Source organism: Nannospalax galili, unplaced genomic scaffold, assembly GCF_000622305.1.
Source record: "Nannospalax galili isolate Female #2095 unplaced genomic scaffold, S.galili_v1.0 scaffold191, whole genome shotgun sequence".
NCBI lineage: Eukaryota > Metazoa > Chordata > Mammalia > Rodentia > Spalacidae > Nannospalax > Nannospalax galili.
The window spans coordinates 252,314-271,717 of record NW_008331484.1 but is presented as its reverse complement, the minus strand read 5'-3'; the positions used below and the strand labels follow the sequence as shown (position 1 = coordinate 271,717).

The window sequence follows — 19,404 nt, the reverse complement described above, 5'->3', positions numbered from 1 at the left end:
TGTCAGATTCCCTGGAACTGGAGTTACAGACCATTGTTAGCCAGTATGTGGGTGTTGGGAATCGAACTTGGGTCCTCCGCAACAGCAGCCAGTGCTCTTAACCATTGAGCCATCTCTCCAAAAATTATTTATTTTATTTTATGGGTATGAGTGTATTGCCTGCACATATGTAAGTGCAGCTGTGTCTCACAACGCCCATGGAGGCCAGAAGAGGGTGTCAGATCCCAGAACTGGAATTACAGATGATTGTTAGCTGCCATGTGGGTGCTGGGAACTGAACCCGGTCCTCTGCAAGAGCAGCCAGTGCGCTTAACTGCTGAGTCATCTCTCTTGCCCCAATTTCACTAATTTCTTAAATGTAAGAAAAATGTAAGATGACAGCTTTTCACCCTCTTTGTTCTTCTCCAAGGTAGTTCTTTCTAGTTTTGTTCTTTTAATGGTCAGTTTCTTTAGGGAATAATTTGCATAAAATGAAATCTGTTCCTTCCAGCATCACTGAGTTGTGTCACTTGTCCATGGTCTTATAACGGCAGCCTTAACCAAAATATGGAACCTGTCTATTCAACCCACATATGCCCTCCTGCTCCTTTGCTGTCCCTCTCCTCACACACATTCCATTTCCTGGAAATGCCTAATCTGTTTCCTAGAATGTCATATAATAATATAGTATGCAGTCTTTTATATGTCTTATGTACATCCTACATAGCTTATAATATTTAGCATAGTTTTTTTCTTAAATTTATTTTTATCATACGTGTATGAGTGCTTTGCCTGAATATGTGTGTGTGTGTGTGTGTGTATGTGTGTGTGTGTGTATACACTGTGTGTGCACCATGTGTGCAATGCCCACAGAGGCCAGAAGAGGGTGTTGGATCCCCCCCAAATTGAAGTCATGGGTGGATGTTAGTTGCTATGTGATTGCTGGGAACCAAACCCAGGGCCTTTGGGAGAGCAACCAGTACTCTTAACTACTGAGCCATTGCTCCAGACTCTAGAATACCACTTTTGAGAATAACATGGTTGAATACAGAAGCTGTTCCCTGCCCCCCGCCATGGCCATTTTAAATTTCTTAAATTATTTTTATTTGTGTGTGTGTGTGTTTGTGTTTGTGTGCATGTGTCTGTGTGAGTGAATGCTATGTGTGTGCTAGAGCTTGCAGAGGCCACTAGAGGATGCTGGATCCCTTGGATCTGGAGTTAAAGACGGTTGTAAGCAGCCTGATGTAGGAGCTGGGAACTGAACTCAGGACCTCTGGAAGAGCAGCAAGTGCTCTTAACCATGGAGTCATCTCTTCATCCCACTGCATGGCCATTATTTGATGACTGGGATGTAGCAAAATATATTTATGCATTCTATCTGTTAATGTGCATTTGTTTTCAGAAGTTAGGTATTTTTTAAAAAGTTATGAATATCCATGTAACAGGTCTTGGTGTGGACATATGAGGTCATTTCTCTTGCATAAATACTTAGGAGTGGTATCACTTGGTCATATAATAAGTGTTTGTTTAATGTTATAAGATGCTGTTAAGGCCACGAGTGGTAGTGCATGCCTTTAGTTCCAGCACTCAGGAGGCAAAGGCAGGCAGATCTCTGTGAGTTCAAAGCCAGCCTGGTCTACATAGTGAGTTCCAGGCCAGCTGGGGCTACAGGGAGAACCTGTCTCAAAAAGACAAAAAAAAAAAAAAAAAAAAAAAAAAAAAAAAAGCGGTTGTTTTGTTTTTAGAAAACTTATGTAGTAGTATTATATCTTCACTAAGTGTTTGATAAATTCACCAATGAAATCTTTTGAATCTGTAGTTTTATTTCTTTAATAGAAATAGGGCTATACAAATTGTCCATTCTTCCTGAATAAACTTTGGTACTTGACATTTTATTATTTTTTAAATTTTAAAAATTTATTTTTATTTTATGTATATGAGTGTTTTGCCTGCATATAAGTGCACTCATGTTGTGCAATGCCCACAGAGGCCAGAGAGGGCATTGGATCCCCTGGAACTGGAGTTATGATCAATTATTAGCCACCATGTGGGTACTGGGAATCAAAGCCAGGTCTTTTAGAAGAACAGCCAGTGCTCTTAATCTCTGAACTATCTCTTCAACCCCTGATATTTTATTATTTTGGGGTGGCCTTTTTGCAAGTTGTTGTCATATAACCATCTTCTGATTTCCCAGTTGCTACAGTGATTACCTTTATTCATTACTTCTTGTGCTATTTCCTTTTTGAGACAGGGTTTCACTATGTAGCCCTGGCTAGCCTGGAACTCTCTATGTAGACCAGGCTGGCCTTGAACCCATTGAGATCCCTCTGCCTCTGCCCCCGAGTGCTGGGATTAAAGGCATGTGCCACACCTCTGGCTTTCTTGTGCTCTCTTGTGGGGTGTGTGTATGCGTGTTGTATCTGTGTGTAACTATTCATGTGTATGTGTGCATGTATACGTGTGTGTGTGTGTGTGTGTGTGTGTGTGTGTTTGTGTGTGTGTGTAGAGGCAGAGGTCAATGTCAGGTATCATCCTGATTTGTTCTCTACCTTATTTTGTGAGACAAGGTCTCTCACTGATCCTGAAGCTCAGCAATTTGGCTTGACTGCATGACCAGCAGCTTCCAGGGATCCTCTTCTCTCCGTGCTTCCCACCCTAGTGTTAGGGCTGCACACATGACCTGACATGCCCAGATTTTACATGGGTGCTGGGATCCAAGCTCAGGTCTTTATAGATTGAATAAAGCACTTACCAATTGAGCCGTCTCCCCAGTTCTTTATGCCATTTCTATTCTCAGTTCAGGAGCTGGAGTCAACAGAGCACAATATACTTACTCTAGTTGACAGTGAGTATGAAGCAGGGGAAAGCTTAGGAGACTGTGGCAGAGTAGACAGCATTGTATACCTCCAGCTGAAAATATATTGAGAATGCCAAGTAACTGTGTGATGGCTTTGCTGGACAAATTTACCTCTTCTAAGAATGGGTTTTTTAAGGGAGGGAGGAGGGGTGAGCAAGAGAGAAACTTTTTCAGAAGAAGTAGTAATAAAAATCTTCCTAGCAAGTGTTAGAAAAGTCAAAGGGGAAACTGGCAGGACTTAGGACCATGGTGCCTAACAGCCATTTCTGAAGATTTATATTTTTTATTTTTAACTATGTATATATGTGCATATATGTATGTAGGCTTGTCCATGTGCCTGCAGGAGCCCAAGAAGAGGGTTTTGGATTCCCTGGAGCTGGAGTTATAGGCCAATGTGGGTGTTGGGAACTGAACTCAAGTCCTCTGCAAGAGAAGGACGCATTCTTAACCATTGAGCCATCTCTATAGCCTAGAGAGAGCTATTTCTAAATAGATTTCTTCTTTGGTATTTTGTAAGAAATGACTTTAGGGACTTGAGAAATGACTCAGTAGTTGAGAGCACTGGCTATTTTTTGCAGAGGACCTAGGTTCAATTCCCAGCAGTCACATGGCAGCTAGCAACTACTCATAACTCCAGTTCCAGGGAAAGCCAACATCCTCTTTTGATCTCCATGGGCATTGCAAAACACAGGTATACTTACATACGTGCAGGCAATACACTCATATACATAAAATAAAAATAAGAAATAAAATATTAAAAAATAAAAATATAAGAGAAATGACAGCTTATATTAGGACTTTTAGCACATACCAAATTGTACATACTTCTTGAATGGGAACATATTAAAATGAAACAGAAAGTACCTAACTTCCCCTCTAGATTATTTGTCCTTGGCCTATATTTGAGTATTATAAATAATTTCTGAGAAAGCCAGGTGTTGTGGCTTAGTCCTGTAATTCAAACACTCTAGAAGATTTCTGTGAGTTCCACGTCAGCCTGGACTAGAGAGTGAATTTTAAGCCAGCCAGGGCTACTGTGTCAGACCTTTTCTTAGAAAACAAATTTTTTTTTTTTTAGATTAGAACTCACAATTATTTGAATGTCCTTTATTTATTTATTTATTTATTTATTTACTTATTTATTTATTTATTTTTGAGACAGGGTCTTCCTATAGCCCCAATTGGCCTGGAACTCACTATGTAGACCAGGCTGGTCTTGAACTTACAGAAACCCACTTGCTTTTGTCTCCCCAGTGCTGGGACTAAAGGCATGTGCCACCATGCCTGGCTGAATGACCTATTTTAAAAGCAACTTTTCCTGTAGGTTTCTTTTCCACTTAAAATGTTACCTTTGTGTACATTAAACTCTACTGTTTTTAAGAAAACTCTGTTCACAAGTATAGAACAGGATTAATGCACTTTAGCTTAGTTCTGTGTATATGTAAATTAGGTATATATCCTACAAAGTATTGGTGAAGACAGATTAAAGCCTCATGTAAAGTCAAACATATTCTTACACTGGTTTTCTTACGGTGGACAGGAACAGTATGATTTTACTGTGCTAGGGTAGCAGAAAAGTCTATGGGCTTGTGTGATCAGCTGGCCTTCCCTTATAAAATGTGCATGGAGCTTTTCCTGTGATGTGTGGAGGTAGCTATGGTTTGTAAGTCTGCCTTTTGTGACTCTGCCACGTCTTTGGCTAAGGTTAGTCTCACCTTTGATTACCAATCTGCAGATTGGTTCACTGGGTGCTGTTGCTTCTCAGAATTCCGTGACTAAGCTAGGAATGGTGTTTGTTGTTTACTAACAGGTATTTCTTCTGCCTGTTCCACTTACCACATCATCATAGCAGACCTTGACCCTTGTGAACTTGTCTGGAAAGTCAAATATATCTAGAAGCTCTTGGCTAATAACACCATCAACTGTTCTTTGGGAGGCTATGGAACAGAGTTCGGAGGTTACTCAAGTGAGAAGGAAACTTTTTCTCTGTCTGTCTGTCTGTGTTCATATGTATGTGCAAGTTGGTGCACATGTGTGTGGAGGCCAGAGGACAACCTTTGGTGCCATTTCTCAAATACTGCCAACCTTGTTTTTTGAGACAGGGACTCTCATTGGCCTGGAATTCATCAGTTAGACTAGATTGGGTGACCAGGGAGCCCCAGGGACCCACCTGTCTGTCTGTCTGTCTTTCAGCACTGCAAATACATGACTGGCTCTTTTTTTTTTTTTTTTTTTCAAGCATTGATTCTAGAGCTAACTTAGGTTCTTGTGTTTACAAGGCAAACTTGTGTTTACTGACTGAGCTATTTCTTCAACCCAAGATGGAAACAATGACTCATTCACCCCAAATTTTTCATGACATTAGTGAGAAAACAAAAATCTAGAGAAAGGCCAGAGATGGCTCAGGGGGTAAAGTGCTTGCTGTGTAACCCATGTAAAAGTGGAAGGAAAGAACTGACTATACAAAGTTGTGCTCTGACCTCCACATATGCACACACATACACTAACAACAATAATAATATTCATTAAGGGGCTCCATCAAAGTTCTCTCTTCTATGAAGTGAACCAGGACCTCCCAAGGTGGTCACAGTGATGCTTCCTAGGTGTCTGTAAAGCTACATCTCACGATGTTTCACTATCTGTTGGAATTATCCTTAGATGGAATCCTTCTCATTATACTGAGACCTCCTTAAAGGGTGGGTCAAAAAGGCCTAGAACATTGGAAGGACTCACATGTTTGTTGATTAGGTGAGTCTGGTCCATGTTCTTTATTAGGTACTGTTGTTAGGAGATCAGATTTACAGGAATTGAGGAAAAACTTGATGAAAGCCAGGCTCCTATTGGTCACAGTCCAGAGGGTGAAGGATAGGATGAAGAGCAAGTCAAGGAGCACATTGAAGCAGTAGAGGAAAAAGTTAAAGGGATTGAGCCAGAAAGAAGGCAATAAAGAGGTTTCTATCTCTTTATTTAAAGATGCATTAGATTCAGTCATTCATTTATTCTCTCATTCAGTAAGTCCTTATGGGTGCCTATTACGGCCAGGTACTGCTTCATGCAGGGAGGGATACAGCAGAGAGGACACAGATCATGTTCTTGCTTATGGGGGAAAGGTGGTAAACAAATAAATGAATAGCCATTATGATGTCAGGTAGCAGAAAATGTACATGTGAAAAATAAAGTAAGAAAAAGAAATAGTGAGGAGAGAAAGACTCTCTGAGTAGAGACCTTGAGAGAGTACCATGTAGATGTTGGGGAAAGAGCACTTCAGAAAGGACAGGTACAATGGCCCCAAGGCAGGATTGGTGCATTGAGTGAAAAGGAGACAAGAGGTTAAGAGTCCTGTGGGGGAGGAGAAAAGATAAAAACTTTCTTGCACGGGTGAAATAATGTCCTTCCCAGAACTGAAGTCTTGTGACTGATGACCTCTGACTACGCAGTTCATTTCTGATACAGAGTCCCATACAGGGCCAAAGGCAAACCTTTGTTTCTCAGAAGTACTGTGATGGAATTATCCTTTGCAGCTCTTACAATAAGGGTTCTCAGCTGAGGTCCCTGGACAGACACAATGACCCTTGAAGGGAGCCTTTTCCCTCCTCCCTTCCTTCCTCTCTTCCCTCCTCCCTTCCTTCCTTCCTTCCTTCCTTCCTCCCTCCCTCCCTCCCCCCCTCCCTCCCTCCCCTTCCTTCCTTCCTTCTTTCTTTCTTTCTTTCTTTCTTTCTTTCTTTCTTTCTTTCTTTCTTTCTTTCTTTCTTTCTTTCTTTCTTTCCAGAGGAGATACCTCCCATACCCAAATGCCTACAAGACTAAATAGGAGCATAAAATAAAAAGTCCAGAAAATGTCTGTACTGCCATGGCAAATATGTTCCCTTATATGTCTTGATGAATTGTCTTTACAAACCTTTTAGCACATTTATTTATTGGGGGGGGGCATGCATGTACCATGGCATGTACATGAGGTGTGGAGGTTGGAGGACAACTTGCTGGAATTAGTTTTCTCCCTTCACCATGTGGGACCCTGGGATCCAACTCAGTTCGAGAAGCACACTTACCCACTGAGCATCTTGCTGGCTCTATATTCACTCTTTTGGGTCCCTAATTTCCCCACTTCTGGTAGACACTTAGGTCCAGGGGTCCAGAGAATTATTTCTCCACTATAAGAAAAACACACAAGGATTATGACAAAAGGCAGTTTGTATGCAGGGCTGGGCAGGCCACAGGGTGAGTGAGGGCTCTGGCTAAAGCAGGCCGCTATTGCTTTGCCTCGGTTCATCATAGCTCCAGAGACTTGTGATGACAGATTTTATACTTGGTGAGGAGAGAAGGGGGAAATCTGGATAAATTTGGGAATGGGATCATCATATTAAAAAATTTTTTTTCCTTTCTTCTCTCAATCTGGAGGAACCACATATGGCTTCCAAGGGAGGTGGTTTGTGGCACCTACATTTACAAGAATTTCTAAGAGGTCTATGATTTAAACTCTGAACTAGAACATGACCCCCTCTTCCCCCCAATATACACTTCTGTGGGAAAGATTGAAGGCATGGTCACCTGCTATGCTCCTGGGTGCCTGAAGTATGGGGAATGGGTACCATCTGCCTCACTTCTGATTCCCAACCCTAACTCGGGGCACTAATACCTGAGGTATCTGATCCTGTTCCTCTTCCTTTGCCCACCAGGGAGTCCACCATTATGAGGATGGCACAAGTAGGACATTATAAAAGGGTCTTGGCATTGAGACGCCCCCATGAGAAGTAGGAGGAGCTTGTTAGAGTAGAAGGTAGCTCTCTCCTCTTCTCCATTTTGCTCCTTCCCCTAAATCTCTCTATACTTAAACCACCCTCATCATGAGAATGCCTTGGGTTAGTTATGGAAAGCTAACTCAAATCAGGTCAGAGCAAAAATTAACTCATTGGCTCCTGTACCTGAGAAACCAGAGGTGCAGCTTCAGGAACACTGGATTCCACGTACAGGAATCTCTCCCTGTCCCTCAAGTCTCAGTTCTGCATTCTTTCTCTGTCACCTTCATTCTCTGTTAGCTCCCATGAAGGGTTAAAAATATATTGACCAATATGGTCATCATTGCAGTTTCTCTTGCAGCATTTGTATCCAGTCCTGAAGACAAGGATCTAGTTGCCTGAGGGGGTTGTGGCATTAGACCAGGCCCAGTATCCCTGGGCATGAGTCACTGCTATGGGCTAACACGGCTTCCATGTGCTCTAGAAGTGTAAGTGGCCCCAGAATCAGGGAGTGATGAGGGTGCTGTGTGTGGTGGTTGGACAGATGTGGGATGTGGTAAATCTGAAGAGGAAGGGATGGTGGACACTTAAAGGCATACCTTCTGCCCACAAGTACATTAGACTCAAATGAGACTCAGTTGCCAAAGATCATCCCATTGCTCATCCAACTTCTTCAACTTGGCAAAAGCATGTCAGTTCTAGTATTAACACATACAAATTGCAGAACTGTAAGGGTGTTCAAGCCTGGGCCATTTCTCAACGCAGGCAAAGGAAAGAGCTCCCTAGCTCGGTGAGCACCATTCCCCTTCCCTCCTCAGGTAGAACAGCAGCTCTCTGCCACTGTCAGGACATTGCCTCACTGAACAGACATGTTTCTAGATATGCAGGGACAGAACAGCTTCACTTTTGATGCCTATCCATTTTAAAGTTGAATGGGAACTTCAGGGAATCAGTTCCATGAAGTTCTCAGGCAGCCAAAGGCAAAAGTTTGTGGCAAGGGTTGTGGGTGACCATTTCATTTCATATAAGCAAAAGTAAAACAACTCAAACTCACTGAGGGTAAAAGGATGAAAGGTGAAATAATAAAGGGTGTGCCAGGTGCCAAAGCATTTTTCATAGATTATTTCAACTGTCATACCATCCCCGTAAGATAGGATCTATCATTGTCTCCATGAGAGGCTAAGTAATTTGCCAAAAATTGCGTATGTGGCAAGTGGTGACAGACTGAGAGTTTCATTCATATGTGGGAAGTCCAAACTCAAAGCCATGCTGCTAATGCTAATATATTTATTCATTCATGCATTCATTCCTGCATGTATTCTTTCATCAACGATGTTGAATGCCTCCTACATGTTGGGGACTGTTCTTGGTGCTAAAGCAGGACCCCACAGCTGTGAACAATGCAAGGACAGATGCACAAAGCTTACATTCTAGAGGAAATGACATACAAGTTAGACATCTAAGCTGGGTGTGACGACTCACACCTGTAGCCCCATAACTTCAACTCTACATCTATAGTGAAATCAGAGTGGAAAGATTGGCCAGCAGGTAGGATGTGGAGTGTGTGCGGAAGCGATCAGTCGGATGCGGCTGAGGTAGGAGGGTTCCCTTGAGTTTGGGGCTAGCCTGGGTTACAGAGCAAAATCTTATCTCAAAAATTCCCCTCTCCCCCAAAGTAAAATACCATAAACTAGGTTAGATAGTGATCAGTGTCACGGAAAGAGAAACGTGTGTGTGTGTGTGTGTGTGTGTGTGTGTGTGTAGTCTGAAAGGGATGGTGAGAAAGGAATATTAAATAGAAATCTGAGGAAGCTGTGTGCAAACCATAAAGATATCTGAAAGAAGAGCATGAGAGGAAATAGCAAATGCAAAGGACTTGAAAAGGAAGAAGAGAAGAGCAGACTGTTCTTGAAATGTCAAGGAGTTCAGTATGATTGGAGCTGAGTAACTGACACAAAGAGCCATAAGAGTGATGTCCAGAAGATAAATGGGAACAGATCTTGTAGGACCTTGCAAATGGCAGCGTTTGGTCTTTTATTTGGGTGTGATCTAGCCACTTGGGATGGGAAAGAGGAAGAAAAGGATGCAGAATTACTCTCACTTCTCTGTCAAGAGACTGCAAAGGAGCAAGGAAGCAATTTAAGAGATGCTGCAGTCACTGGGCAGAGGTTAGGGTGGTCTGGCCTGGTGTGCACTAGACATGCACCAAGCACTTCAATTCTAGGTCTATTGTGAAATCAGAGTGGAAAAATTGGCCAGCAAGTAGGATGTGGAGTGTGTGTGTGAAAGCGATCAGTCCGAGGCTCTGAGGTTTTTGGCCTGAGCAACTGAACATTGGAATCAGTGGTATGAGAGGCAGGGAGGGTGCAAATGAATGGCATGGACTTTTGTTTAAAGCAGGGAGAAGTCCTGGGGTTCAATTTGGGACATTTAATTGGAGACGCCTATTAGACATTGATAAAGCTAATTCAGAGCGGCAGAGCTCAGGAGACAGGTCATTCAGCACTGGAGTTCAAGGTCAATAGATATTGAGTAATTGAAGACACTGATTCACATGTGATTTTGGAAAAAGGGCAACTATCAAAAATATTAATAAAGTATTAAAGAAAGTCAGATTTAAAATTTCATCTGTATCCTGCGACCCATCCCCAAACACCTGCTTTCATTTCTCCACATTCCCGACTGGTCTGGCCCACATGCACACACAATGGCATAATATGATTATAGCAAAGGTCTGATTTCATGTTCTGAATTTTTCACTTGCCATGATCCCATAAATATTTTCCCACATGTCTCCTATAGTATTTCTAGAGGATTAAAAGGGCCAACAAAATGCTGGGCTCTGCTGGGAAATAGTCTAGAAACAAAAGTTGAAAATCGTACAAAGTTTGATGCCCCTAGAGTGATGTGTATACTGCAATCTGATAATGAGTCTGTTGAGGTGACTTTGAGGTAGGCTCTGAATAATGGCAGCCTACCCTACACTTCAGAGGGGCATGCTAGAAAGAAGGACCAGCATGTGCAAAGGCCCTAGGAAACAAAGGAAAGCACATGCTGTGATTTGAACAGGAAATCACACACACACACACACACACACACACACACACACACACCCGCCGCCGCCATGTGTCTGAGCAGTTGTTCCCTAGATGGTAGCACTAGTCTGAAAGGTTGTAGAGCCTTTAAGGAGGTGGAACTTAACTGAGAAAAAGTTGGTTGCTGGGGTATGCTGATTGAGAGTGCTAGAAGTGACCAACTATACCTGTTTCCTGCCCCTCCCTTCCTAAGCTACACCACCAATTCCTGCCTGTGGAGGGAGCCCTAGCCCCCAGGCTTCCCTGCCATGATGGACTGTTTCCCTTAAACTGTGAGCACAAGTAAGTCCTTCCTCCCTTAAACTGAGTCTGTCAGATATTTGGCCACAGCATCAGTTAACTAATACACCTAGTAGATTTATTTCAACTGACAAATAGGAATTATTTGTTTAATCTTTGTCAAAACTGTTAGGAATACATTTTAACTTAAAAATACAAGAGTATAGTTACACTTTTCTCTGAGATTCTCTAGTAAGGAAGGAGAAGCCATATAGGAACATTGGCCATAGTGAGCCCTAGTAAATATATCTCGTGGTTCTTAAAGTTTAATTGGGGCCTCCCACTCCACAGAAACTCTATGGAGAATCTCATTTGTTCGTTTATGATAGTCTTTCACCAAAAACTCAAATCTAGATTTTAACTGTAGAGAAAAGGCTGAGGATCTAAAGAAGGTAAATTCCCTGTCCACTTAATTAGCTACTTTGTAGAGATTTTCTAATAATTCAATTAGCTCCATCCTTTCCACCAAAGACTCTAAAAAACGAATCCCATACACAGGACTCTCGCTGACAAAGCCCGTGTTAGCTAGGATACCTCCCCTCTCATTCACCTGCCTATCATGTGGCCACAATTACTTAAAAGCAGGAAAATTACTGTGGAAAGAACGTTGGTCCAGGGCCATGGGCCATGGAGGCTGAAAACTAATTGGTTGTGTTTCCTCCCAAGGCCGGCAGGCGGGGCACCAGGCAAGGTTTGCAAACCGCACCTCCCCCATTCCCAGCCCTCCTGCCCAACTTCCTCTTAGCCGCAGCTTTTACTAAAAGTGGCCGTTGACCTTTCAATTTTTTGAGCAATGGTGCAATAGAATAGTATTTCAAAGAAAAATGGTTATCAAAATTTTGGATCCGTTTTTCCCATGAGTGTTAATAGGAAAAAAAAATTTTTTTTTAAAGTAGGTCACATTTAAAGTGGGTCGCATTTCAGGGGCGTGCGAGGATGAGGGCAGACAGAAGTTTCCACTAAGACCAGGTGGTCTCCAAAAGAGTGGGAGGTGAGGGTCCCAGTAGGGAAGAGGTGCTGGGGTCCATTCAAATTCCAGGTCCCTGGGCTCCGGCTCCTCCGGGAATCAATCCCAAAGACAAGTGCTCGGAGGCCTGGGTACCTCGGTTACCTCGCAGGCACACAGGTAAGAGAGCCTCGTCTGCAGGCCCGGCAGGTTGGCCCGGCATGCATCAGATCTCCGGAAAGACACTGCAGGCCAGAGCCCAGGAGGAAGGGAGGAGCTGGGCAGGGCTGGTGCAGAAGACTACCCGCAGGAGCTCCAGGGGGAGGGATGGAGAGCAGCCCGCGAGGCTTTAAGGAGGCTCCAGTCTCCTGCACGCTACCTTCTAAGACACCGGCCATGGGGACCGCCCCTGGCCAGCTTCCTCCGGCCCCTGGGAATGGTCACCGATCCCAGCAAGGGCTTGTCTCTCCCCTCCACCAATGTGTCTTAGAACGAGCGAGGCCTTGGGGTCTCTGGGGTCCTGCACCCTGTCCTGCTCAAGGTCGCGTCTAGAAGGCGCGGAAAGGGGGCTGGTGGCTGGAAAGGCAGTCCCCCTCCTCCACTGCGGGCCGTGGGGGGGGGAGGACGGCGGCCGCTATTCGTGGGATCAGGGTGCTCAGCTGATGCAGGTAGGGGCAGGCACTGGCTGCTCCAAAGGGGTGGGCAGCAGCCGGACGCTTCTCTTGTTTGTCCCCAACACCCCGAGGTGCGGGGTTAAGGGAGGGCGGAGTCCCAGGCCTCCACGCCGCGGCTACCGGCACCCGCACCCGCATCCCCACGCTCTCAGCCCGCCTCTCTCGAAGCCTGCGCATTAGGGCCGGAGCCTCTTTAAAGCGGTAGCGGGGGCTGCGGTCACGTGAGGCGGATTCCTGGAAAGTTCCTGGAAAGCGGCCTCCGCAGCCTCCGGGCGGGGCCCGAGGGGAGGGAGAGGGGGAGCGAGGGAGGCGCGGCGGACTGGGAAGTCGCGCGCACACTCTGCTCCGGGGACAGACGTTTAACTCTTGCCAAGTCTCGCCGCTTTTGCGGCTCCTGGGCCCTGGGCTTCCTCTGAAGCATGAGCCTTCTCTCCTGCAGCCGCCGACGCTGCGCGGGCCGCGGACAGTGCGCGCCGGGGCCCTGGGAGCGCAGCTTCGAGATCGCCGGCGCCCGGAGCCCGGAAGCCTGCGGCAGGTACCGCTGGGGAAGCCCGAAGGCTCCGCCCCGGGCTCAGTAGCTGGGGAGGGCGGCGGGCGCGGCCGCGTGCGCTGGGAGCGCCCGGCTGCCCCCGGCTTCGGCACTTAAGCGCTGCCGGGGCGGGAGTTCGAGTCGAGGCTCTGCCCCACAGCCGGGCTCAACTGCCTGCGCCCTCCGAGTCTTCCCCGACCTTGGGAAGTATTCGGGACCCTCCCTTCCCTCCCGAATTTATAATCCTAATAACCTCCCGCTCCTCCCCGTCTGCCAGCCTCCGCCCTTGCTCCTTCCTCCCTCCCTCTCCCCTTCCCACCTCCCCGCTCGCCGCTCTCTGGAGGGAAACTCGGCAGCTGCTCCGGGGCGCGGGGTGAGGCGAGGATCGCTGGGATTTTTGTCTGCCCTGGGCGCAGAAAAGTCCGGCCGTCTCTGCCCAGCGAAGAGCGGGTTGCATCCCCAGGCATCACGTTCCCAAATTAAACGTCCACAGGGGGAACTCAGGCAGACACCCCTCCTCTCCCGGGCTCCCCCGCCCCATGTCCGCTGGGGAAGCTGCTTTGTGCCCTGGCGGCGGTCGCCACGGCGGAGGTTAGAGCTCCACGTCGGCTGGTGGTACGACCCACTGCGCTCGCTGTTGCCCGCTCAGCCCCGGCCTTGCCCAGAGCTCCGGCGGGGGCTGCGCGCTCCGGCCGATTCCTCGACAGCGCCCGCGGCGGCTGCTACTGCAGCCGCGATCCCGGTCCCAGAGAGAGCGCCGCAGCCCTGCCGGCGCCGCGCACCGGGAAGCCGCGGACAGGAGGCGCGGCGGGGATGCGGTGGCCGGCGCTAGCCTCCTGCACCGCCGCACCCCAAACTGGTGGCTCGGCCCCGGGAGGGAGCCCTGTGGCGCTTTAGGGAGTGGAACGGGGTTTTGCTACCCGAGGGCCCTGGGGCTGCTGGAAGTGCAAGATGGAAATGCCAAGTGTGTGTGGGCGTTGGCGGGGCGGGGGGTAGTATTGCTCTGTTCTTTCCATTAAATATTTTTCTACTTGTCTCTGGTCAAGGCCTATCCTGACCCGCAGGTGACTGGGCTGCCAGTCTGTGAATAGAGTGTGTAGCCCTTGGGCGGGAAAACACCTTGCTCATCCTCATCCTCTCCCCCACTTCCCATCCAGGCCATCTCTTGTGTCTTGGATTGGACTGCTGCTCTTTTTGTCCTTTTTTTTTTCCCCCATCCAGAGCTGGGCAGGGCGGTAACTGGATGCTTGGGGTTAAATGGTACGGGAGCATGAAGGCGGAGGAGTCCAGGGATTTTCCACGTCTGTTTCCCCACCCCCACCCCAACCACAGGGTCCAGTTCAGACTGACCCAATCCCTGCCCCATTTTCTCTTCAGGCGATCTGTGGGTGATAGTGTCTTCGAGAGACTTTGCCATCGATCTGCCGGGACTTGGGGAGAAAGAACTAGCTGCTTCCCGTCCCCTCCGCCACCATTTCGGACATCCCTCAGAGACTGCTTTGGGGTACCCTCGGACTTCCAGCAAGGACGAGAGGGCCTCTCTGGTCCCAGCTCGGGCGACCACCTGACTCTGACTTGTTGACTCCTCTCCCATGACCCTGCGGTGCCTGGAGTCCTCCGGTAATGGCGCGGACAGGACGCGGAGCCAGTGGGGGACCGCGGGGTCGGCGGAGGAGCCGTCCCCGGAGGCGGCGCGGCTGGCCAAGGCCCTGCGGGAACTCAGTCAGACAGGTAGGGAGCTGGCGGGCCGCGACGAGAGCGGTGGCGGCCGCGATGGCGGGCAGTGCAGCTGGGACGCCAGCCCAGGTGGGAAGTCCGGGAAGCGCTGGAACTATGGCTGTGTGGCCAGGGACTGCGGGGAAGGATGCCCGCCCGCCTGGGCCGGGTTCCTTGAGAAAATGTAAAAAGAAAGTGGTTTCGGAGGGACGCTGAGGCTTGAGGGAGGGCGGAGCGCGAGCGGGACTCCTCGGAAATTGCCTCTGCGTGGACCGGGCGCTGGACCCAGTGCTGCGGCGCTGCCACTGCGGAGGGTCGGGCGCTCCGGCTCGCACCCTGGCGGGAGAAAGTGCCCAGCACCTCGGGTCCTTCAGGGTGCCAGGGCAGCGAGTGGGCGCAGCGCTCCCAGCTGCGGTTGGCTCCCGGGGTGGACCCGCCGCTGCAGCCCGGGATGGTGGCGACCAAGTTCAAGGACCAACTGTGCGGAGCGCAGCGCAGCTATCGGGTCAAGGCAGGCGGGGTGCGGCTCGTTCTGGGGGGCAGCTCGGCGGCCCGCTGAGGTCTGGGCAACTGGGAAAGAAAAGAAAAAAAAAAAAAAGGAAAGAAAGTGCATATTTTAGTTTTTGTCATATATCTCGAAAACTATTCAGGCTTTCAAAATTGTGCTCTTTAAAAGCTTAAGTCCGAGGCAAAACAACTTTTAGTAGCAATAGACAGGGGGAGAGGGAAAAGTCCCTCCTTTTGGCTTTCCAGTCTTTCCTTCTGCCTGGGCTTTCTTTCCCTTCTTGGGAGAGATCGACGAATTTCAAATTTCCTGGTGTTTTTGTTTGCTTGTTTTTTGTTTTTGGTGGTGGGAGAGCCTATTGTTCAGATTTATAAACTGCAATGTCTTTGAGTCACTTTTGTAAGCCGGATGGGACTCGGACATGGCTTAGATGAATCAAATGGAAAATTTAGGGGCATACCAAGGGCTTTGATAAACTGATACAAACTGAACCTGGGCAAATTCCAAAAGAATGTAATGAAGACTGTAAACGTGAAATGCTGGTTATCCTCACTTCCCTTTTCTCAGTGAGCTAGTTGTAATCAAAGTAGTAAACAGTGGTTCTTTCTAGGGCTTTGAGCAGAGATTCAACATTAGCAGAGGGGGGGGGGGGGGCTTCTAACCATTCCAGAAAGTTGCTCCTGTTTTTACTGGAGTTACTGGAGATGAGTTTTCTACTTTTTCCCTAACTTATAATTTACTTACTTTTTCTTTCAATTAAACTATACCAAAAGCATTATGTAAACTGTACCAGAAGCATCGTGTTTTTGTCAGACAGTATGTCATATTGCAATAGCTCTTTTGGCTTATTAGAAAAAAATCATAACATAGTATAAAGAACAACAGAACGTCATCTAAAAAGAAAGAAAATTAGCTCACAAGTTGTGCTCATAGAAAAAAATGAACTCAAATTTTCATTAAATACCTACAACAAGATTTATGGTAGGCCCTGATAAATGTTCACTTGCAGACTTTTTTTTTTTTTTTTTTTTAATGTAACAAGAAAAATTAGCCTGGCACGGTGGTGCAGGCCTGTACTTCCAGCACTTGGGAGGTAGAAATAGGAGAATCAGGAGTTCAAGATTATCCTTGGCTACATAGTGAGTTTGAGGCCAGCCTGTGCTACATGAGGCCCTGTCTCAAACAAAACAACTAGAAAAATTACTGGCAAGTACAGACTGTATTCTAAAAGTTCTTATAATAACAATTTCACTTTCTTTTCTTTTTCTTTTTGAACAAAAATCCTAGGATGGTACTGGGGAAGTATGACTGTTAACGAAGCCAAAGAAAAATTAAAAGAGGCGCCAGAAGGAACTTTCTTGCTTAGAGATAGTTCACATTCAGACTACCTACTAACAATATCTGTTAAGACGTCAGCAGGACCGACTAATCTTCGGATTGAGTACCAAGATGGGAAATTCAGATTGGATTCTATCATATGTGTCAAGTCCAAGCTTAAACAGTTTGACAGTGTGGTTCATCTGATTGACTACTATGTTCAGATGTGCAAGGATAAACAGAAGGGCCCAGAAGCCCCTCGGAATGGAACTGTTCACCTGTATCTGACCAAACCGCTGTATACATCAGCACCATCCCTACAGCATTTCTGTCGACTCACCATTAACAAATGTACCGGTACCATCTGGGGACTGCCTTTACCAACAAGACTAAAAGATTACTTGGAAGAATATAAATTCCAGGTATAAGTGATTCTCTTTTTTTCAATATGCCTCATGTAGAGTCTCTCTGAATGCAGCTATGGGAAAGAGAACAAAAACTGAGGGACTGCTGGATAACTGCGCTGAATTTTTCCTTAAGAACAGTGGGACTTAATCTAATTTAAAGTTGTGAAGAGGTAGCTAGGTATTTTAAAGTTCCCCTAGATAGTTTGAGCTGAGTGATGCTTCTTACCTATGGCTGACCAAGGCCAGATGACCCTTTTCAATGAAAAACAATGCCCCAGTACAGGCTGAAGAGGCATTGTTATCATTGAATGCCTTGTCTTTCTCAAGTTCCTGAGCAATGGGGTCAGAAGTCCAAGCTCCATAGTAGAGAACGACTTCCATATGGAATACTGAAGAAGGAAAGGACCCAGGCTGATCAGGCTTAGCTCCACTTCTAGATGCCTGGCCATCAGTCTGTTTTAGGACATTTTATATTTTGCATTCTGATGTACCTAGGAGTTTTGTTAAACCAAACTGCTTGTATTTATCCCTCATTTATGCAATTAATCAAATCAACCAAAAAAAAGTAACAATGAAATCCTGTATTTGTCTTTTTATTACACGTAAAAACTCCTGCGAATGAGTACTGTAGTAATCCATGTCAAGGGAGCCTTACTTCAGAAACATTCAAACTGGTGCAAATGGAAAAGATTTTCTTTTCCTTTAAGGCTAAAGACAAGAATGTCATGCTATACAGGTGCAACTCAACCCTTGATAATAAAAACCAATGTAGATAGAGACTTTTTACCCTTTGAAGTAGCTGTATCTCAAACTATTGCCATTGAATTTTTGGAAATGGCTATAAAAGTTCCCAGGTTGTCCTTGAATTGTCTAACAGTAACAGTTGTCTCCCTTCTACCATGTAGAATACTTTGTCTTAATTTTCTTCCAGATATAGGGGGATACCTGCCTGTTTTTCAAAGTGTTTATTTACTGCTGTTACTATTTGATTAGAATGTATTAAATAAAAAAACCTGACTTTTACAAGTTGCATTTATTACTTTGAATTGTAGAGAATGTACATTTCCATGGTAATAAAAGGTTGTCATAAAGACTTATATCAAGTGAAATAAAACAAGTCATCAGTACGAGGTAGAACATTAACTTACCTGTCTCCAATAAGGGCTGTACCTGCCCTTCACACATTTTAGAAAGCATGGTTTACAAAGTACAGATTGTTACATAGCCTGGTATTGTACAAGTTGAATAGACACAATACTGATGTCTTTCCTGGTTTTAAAAGAAAAATTATGTCATGGTCTGATCTTTAACAAGTTGAAAAGATACAATACTTAATAAAAATGACCAATTTTATGGCCACTTTTTTTCTCCAAACAGTCTCATGACTGTTACAAATGTACTGTCTTCTTTGGAATCCTGGCATCACTCATCTTGCCACCTTCTAAAACTTTTCCTGCATAGCCATAAACTATAGCGTGCCATGTAAAGGTGACCCTGGTTTATCATGTGTGCTCTCTTGGTGAATAGAAAATTAAATTACAAACTGTAGTGTAATAGAACTTGCTTACTACCTAGCTTACCTTATGTTTTCTGAAATCACAAAACAGTTTTATACCTGGAAGGGAATATTCAGCATATCTAAATCTAAAAGATTGCTAGGTATGTCTTAGAAAGAACTTATCTGTAACCTAACATTTAGAGAAGAGGTAGTCTTACAGAGTATGGTCAATGATGGGGTAATAACCTTTCCATTAGGATATTTAGATTTTATACTTTTTTAAAAAATATCCCCCATCCATACACTGATGGCACTTTTCTAGTGGGATGTTTGACTTCTGGCAAAACTCCTACAGATGCAGTTCTGTTTGCATTGTTTTACTCTGTTGCTTCTCAGTTATTGTGGAAGAGGCAGTAGTGAGACACAAGTGCCTGTGGAGTCACGAGAAGTTCTGTCGCAGCAAGTGACCTGCATCTAGGGGATAGCCCAGACCTCTGCATTGGGCCATAGAACTGACTGCCTTATTGCCTTATGGTTCTAAGCTTTCTGATTCTAAGTAAGTTGATAGGCGTCAGGAGACAGTCTTTCTGCTTTACCGTTTCTAATATTTATTGAGTTCTTTGTGCACCAGGTTCTTACTCAACACCTTAGGCACATTATCTCATTGATCTTTAAAATAACTGAATGAACAAAGTACAGTGATTATAAGAGGTGACTATTTCTGCATTAATCCAGATGAACAAGTTAGAGCAGCCTATAATAGGAACCCTCAGCCTTTTACTGCAGCCTCAACCAGAAGAGTATAGATACCTTAATTAGTGTTGTGCTATGTTGGGTTCTAGTCGATCTTTTAATTTTGTTATTAT

The 19,404-nt window shown here is 45.6% G+C and overlaps 1 protein-coding gene across 2 annotated transcripts; it reads left to right on the top strand.

The window, feature by feature from the left end:
• The first annotated feature begins 12,858 nt into the window (after positions 1-12,858).
• Socs2 (suppressor of cytokine signaling 2) lies at positions 12,859-18,393 on the top strand. Of its 2 annotated transcripts, none has more exons than XM_008823767.3 (3): positions 12,859-13,101; positions 14,473-14,826; positions 16,604-18,393. In XM_008823767.3, the coding sequence occupies exons 2-3, from the start codon at positions 14,688-14,690 to the stop codon at positions 17,059-17,061; spliced, it is 597 nt and encodes a 198-aa protein (XP_008821989.1). In that variant the 5' UTR covers positions 12,859-13,101; positions 14,473-14,687; the 3' UTR covers positions 17,062-18,393. The 2 variants fall into 2 exon arrangements, with proteins under 2 accessions (XP_008821989.1, XP_017651371.1); XM_017795882.2 differs by lacking the exon at positions 12,859-13,101 and adding an exon at positions 13,217-13,686.
• The last annotated feature ends 1,011 nt before the right edge of the window (positions 18,394-19,404 follow it).